The sequence below is a fragment of the Sinocyclocheilus rhinocerous genome, unplaced genomic scaffold, assembly GCF_001515625.1.
Source record: "Sinocyclocheilus rhinocerous isolate Xijiao unplaced genomic scaffold, SAMN03320098_v1.1 scaffold262, whole genome shotgun sequence".
Taxonomy (NCBI): Eukaryota; Metazoa; Chordata; class Actinopteri; order Cypriniformes; family Cyprinidae; genus Sinocyclocheilus; species Sinocyclocheilus rhinocerous.
Window position 1 is genome coordinate 865,625 of NW_015641038.1, and position 5,304 is coordinate 870,928.

Sequence of the window (5,304 nt, forward strand, 5' to 3'; positions counted from 1 at the left end):
GCATAGTTTCTATTTATAACACGTGTTTAAAGGGTTGCGCAATGTAGCCAATCACAGACTCAACTGTTGATTTCTGGAATGCAATGGCCAATCAGTTGGAGCGGGACCAGATAAGATATATTTCTGCAGGCGCGGGACAGAATCTTGCAGGAGCGGGACTGAAAAATCCGTCCCACGCAGGTCTCTACCTTGAAGCTCTTAACATTTGTATCAGCTGTTCAAATCCAAAAGGTTTAGGATTAAAAATAAAACAAAGAATTACCTTTTGATTTATCATTGGAATGAGCAACTGGTTGAGGCAGAAAAAGTTGATGTAAAGGTGTCAAAGTCTTGTTGCTTAAAGGCATGGTTCACACAAAAATGAAAATTTGCTGAAAATGTACTCACCTTCAGGCCATCCAAGGAGTAGATGACTTTGTTTCTTCATCAGAATGGATTTGGAGAAATTTAGTATTACATCACTTACTCATCTATAAATCCTCTGCAGTGAATGGGTGCTGTTAGAATGAGAGTTCAAATGGCCGATAAAAACATCATAATAATCCACGTCTCCAGTCCATCAATTAAGGGTCTTGTCGCATGTAAAGCGGTGTGCTTGTAAAACAAATCCATCAAGATGTTTTTTTTTTACTTCAAACCGTTGCTTCTGGCTAAAATATGAGCCCTGTATTCGTAACACATTCCTTTTCAAGTGAAAGTCATCTTGTCTGAATCAGGAGAGAGATGCCCAGATCAATCACCATTTACAAGTGATAATAGTCCAAAAGCGTTCTAAACAAATGTCGGTGAATTTTTATGTGAGAGGACAACATGGACTGGACTTTTTATATAGGGGTGGGACAAAATATCGAAATGGCAATAGGCCTATATTGTTGTCGTCCTCTGTGCGATATGATTTTGTGTTTGATTGTGCTAATACTGTCAAAAACACACAAGGTTTACATAAAAAAACACAGTTGGTTATGTCTAAAGTGAAAGTAAACAGTTGAGAGAAAAAAGGCTGCATGCCTGTATATTAGATACGTGGAGCTCTTAAAGTGACAGCAGACTAATTGTACTAAACATGCTGCTGCTTGTCATTAAAGGGGTAGTTCACCCAAAAATGTATTCTGTCATTTACTCACTCTCATGTTGTCCCAAACCTGTATTAATGTCTGTCTTAGAAGAAATTTTGGGTAACCAAACAGTTGCAGGTCCCCATTAACTTTGATTGAAGGAAAATAAATACTATGGAAGTAGGGGTGTGCGATTATATATCATCTGTGATAATATCGTAATTGTTGTTTTAACGATGTGCGATTTGACATTATCGAGTATTTTGCAAAAACCATTCAAAACATCCCTACAGAGCGCACGCATACATTACGTGAAGTCTAGACTAGTGCGTGTGCGCATTTAGTGTGTTTTCTTTCACTGCATGATTCAGTCTAAATCAAATGCATTTAGAATGATCACAAATTCAAGATATGATGGCAGAAAATGTATATATTTATACCACTTCATATAGTTATTCAATTTCACACGAAGAGTGCCGTGTTTCTCCAAAAATTACAATGATTACAAAAAAGTAACTCGTTCAGGTTTAAAACAACTTGAGAGTGAATAAATGATGACAATTTTAATTTTTGCAGAATTTTCAGCAGTTTGGACTTGAATGAAGAGAGAGAACCTGCACTTAACCTTTTCATAGGCATTTTGTTTTCATAGACAGATATCGTTATGTATCATTATAGGATTGTCTAGCAATATATATTGATTATCGCAGAATTGCTGTATCGTGATATTATCGGTATCGTGAGGTACCCTGTGAAACCCACCCCTAATTATAGGGGATGGATGGAGCATTATTATAGATTATGGATTTGTATTTTTGCCCGAAACAACAGTTTAATTGCCTTAGTAATGGATTTGTTTTTATTAATGAGATTTAAGGTATTGCTCTTGGTCTTTTGTTGCTGCTGGATATGCTAATTTTGTCCCTTTGGCTCCTGCAGCAGCCTGGCCTGATCAGTCGAGTGACAGATACAGTGAAGAGCATAGTCCCCTCCTGGCTGCAGAAATACTTCAAAAATGGAGAAGTTCCAGAGGGTGATACTGGTGCAGTCGGGGTGGACCGGAACAACGTGGCTCCTCCCCCTAATGGCAGTGACGAAGTCACCCCGCTCCCAGATGGACGAGACTCTCCAGAGCCGAGCACAAGTAACACAGGTATGATGAGTAGGTGCTGTCTGGCAGATATGCACAGGTGTTATTCCAAAACCTAGAGAACTGTGTAGGTGGCTATTTTAAACGCTGCTTGCGTTCTTGACTTGAAATGCTGAATTCCTTTTTTAGAACCATCTACAAGTAGAGCATCACTGAACTTCCAGGAAGCTCTTTCGAGACCTCCGCTCAATCGGACCCACCTGCACTTCCCCTCCCTGGATGGTTCCCCTGCATTAGGTGGCACAAGCTCCCTCTTCTCCCAGCCCTCCACGTCCACAGCACCCTTCTCAGGGAGCCCTTTCGCTGTAACCTCCAACTTCTCCCTGGTGAAAGAGATTAAGGACTCCAGTTCTCAGCATGAGGATGACAATATCTCGACTACCAGTGGCTTTTCGTCACGTGCGTCTGATAAAGGTGAGCAACCGCATTTCTGAGCAGAAACCAATAGACAAGTTTTGTTGATAGGCATTTGAATTGTCAAGTTTCATTGGAGTCTTAAATTAGGTATAGATAGAACTAAGCACAGAGCTTAATCTTCTTCCAGATGTGCCCACATCGAAGACTATGCCGCTCCTCTGGTCTCCAGAGACAGAACGCACCCACACTGGATCGCAGACAGCCCACTCTGGGCTGAAAAAACCAGCCTTCAACCTGTCGGTTTTTGGCACTTCCTCATCAGTAAGTAGGTCCAATCCTCTACAATGCAAATCACTCGCATATGTGACTAAACCCTCACTCTGGGCGACTAAATTATGTCTAACATTAGCCATTGGCTAATAAATTCTTAGATTTTACTCGCCAGTGTGTGAGTTGGAGGCTAAGTATTATTTAAGCACAGATATATTTTCACTTGCCGAACACTCTCAGACTGAGCGCTTCAGAGTTTCACTTTCCGTCAAGGGATCTGTGCGTTTTTTTTTTTTTTTTCAGTTCATCTCAATGGATGCGCAGCGTACCTGTTTTTGACGCACTGTAAACTCGTGTGAACACTGACAACGTGATTAATATATATATATATATATATATACATACATATATACATACATGCATACATGCATACATACAAATAGTATATCAGTCTGGTGAGTGAACTAAAAAATATACTAGCCAATGGTGATTCTATTGCCAAGGTGTGCGTAGAGGGTTGAGGTCATATTTTTCTGGGAACTTATTTCAAGGTTGATGGGGGGGTTTTCTTTGATTACTAATATACAAAAGTTTGGGCCAGTAAGATTTATTATTAATTTATTTTATTTTAATTTTTAAATTACTACTACAAGAATACTATAATGCAATAAATTTGGTTGTGAGTGTTATTTAAAATTAAATAACAAAAATATTAAGCAGCACAACTGTTACTGTTTCCATCTTTGATGATATGAAATGCACCGAATCAGCATATCACGTGACATTGAAAACTGGTAATGTTATAATAATATGTAATATTTCACAATGTTACTGCTTTTACTTTGTTTTTAATCAAATAAATGCAGGCTTGATGAGCAAAATATACCTTTTTTTTTAACAAATCTTTTGAACAGTAGTGTATAATTTGAAAAATGAACAATGAGCAATCAGTGTTCTTTTAAGGTTCCTTTTAATGTCCAAGTTGTCTTGTCAGATGACTAATGACTGCTCACTTTACTGAGATGGAGATTAATGCTAGGCATGTTTGTTCTCTTATAGTCAGTGTTGAGCAGTTCAGTGCTAAATTCCAGTCAGTTGGGGGATTCACCCTTCTACCCAGGGAAGACCACATATGGAGGAGCTGCGATGAGAACAGCTCGTTCACGCCCAGCTACTCCTTACCAGGTCTGAACAATCATGCCAATGATTGACTCTTATTTCATAGGCCAGTACTATTATTTCATATTAAATTTTATACTCTTATAAGATTTTAAAATCTGGTCTGTGGTTGCTCAGCCTCCCGTTAGGAGACAGATAAAGGCAAAGCCAGCTGGAGCTCAACCCTGTGGAGTGACCAGTGCCACAGCGAGACGCATCCTACAGTCCCTGGAGCGCATGTCCAGTCCTCTTGCTGTGAGTTTACTGTCTGTGCTATCTGCTATGGTGAAAAAATCAAATAAAACATTTCAGTGTTACTAAGCCTATAGAAGAAAGAGTTTAAAATTGAACAAATGTTTCTGTAAAATAAACAGTTGCTATACAAATAGTTCCCTTAGATGTGGGAAAAGCAACAAAAGTAAGCATTTAATTAAAAACATGTTTTGGTAACTTTACAGGATGCAAAAAGAATTCCGTCTACAGTTTCATCACCTCTGTCAGCTGTAAGTACCGTGTCATAGTAGTTTTTACTTTACAACACTTTGAAATTCACTTCAATTAAGTTTTCAGTCCATACAGTCTTTAAACTTTACTTTTTTTTATTTTTTCAGTCACTGAATCACACAGACCTTGACGTTTCAAATTTCCAGACAAAGAGGAAAAGGGTGAGTCTAGAGCTATTTAAGAATTTGAAGTGTCAGATAAAAACAGGGTCTATCGTGGATGTGTAGAAAAAGAAATCCATACATATTTTTCATGCTTAGAAACAATTTACTACTGTACCTTAGTACATCTTGCAGGGATTAAAGTTCTCCGTCGCTACGACGGATTTCCGTTAATTGCAGCGAGTCTACGACGGATTTCCGTCAATTGGAAAAAATGAGGGGAAAAGAAACATTTAGTGCATTGTTGTTGTTCTGCCCAAAAATCATCCCCACCACGGCTGCAGCTTCTCAGTGACAACATAACGCCGCTCGCATCAAAGCAATGTTAAATGACCAAAATCCGTAATAAATCGCAAACGGAAGTTATTAAAAGCTCTGGATGCTGGTTTAAAGTGAGTTGAGTAAACATGTAGCTAGATCGCAAGCAGATGTTGATTCCCGTCTGTTTTTGGTTGTAAAAGGTCGTGTCAGTCGGTTTGAGAGTGCTTGTATTGCTGTGATCAGAATCAGTTAAATGAATGATTCGGTGATAAAATTAGTGACTTGCGGCGGATTTAATTTCATTTTTAGCGTATAATTTCAGTTATTTAAATCATTTCATATTTCTGTATTAAAAATTTTATATTTAAAACATTAATCTCCACATGAA

At 38.4% G+C, this 5,304-nt stretch overlaps 1 protein-coding gene across 4 annotated transcripts in view; it reads left to right on the top strand.

The window, feature by feature from the left end:
• Positions 1 to 5,304, top strand: part of LOC107754277 (nuclear pore complex protein Nup153-like) — a 19,883-nt gene that overhangs the window by 4,524 nt on the left and 10,055 nt on the right. For all 4 annotated transcript variants that reach the window (XM_016570668.1, XM_016570670.1, XM_016570671.1 and 1 more), the window contains exons 2-8: positions 1,995 to 2,208; positions 2,335 to 2,619; positions 2,750 to 2,883; positions 3,892 to 4,017; positions 4,129 to 4,245; positions 4,449 to 4,493; positions 4,602 to 4,655. In XM_016570668.1, the coding sequence (XP_016426154.1) occupies positions 1,995 to 2,208; positions 2,335 to 2,619; positions 2,750 to 2,883; positions 3,892 to 4,017; positions 4,129 to 4,245; positions 4,449 to 4,493; positions 4,602 to 4,655 (975 nt within the window). The remainder of the gene's footprint in view (positions 1 to 1,994; positions 2,209 to 2,334; positions 2,620 to 2,749; positions 2,884 to 3,891; positions 4,018 to 4,128; positions 4,246 to 4,448; positions 4,494 to 4,601; positions 4,656 to 5,304) is intronic.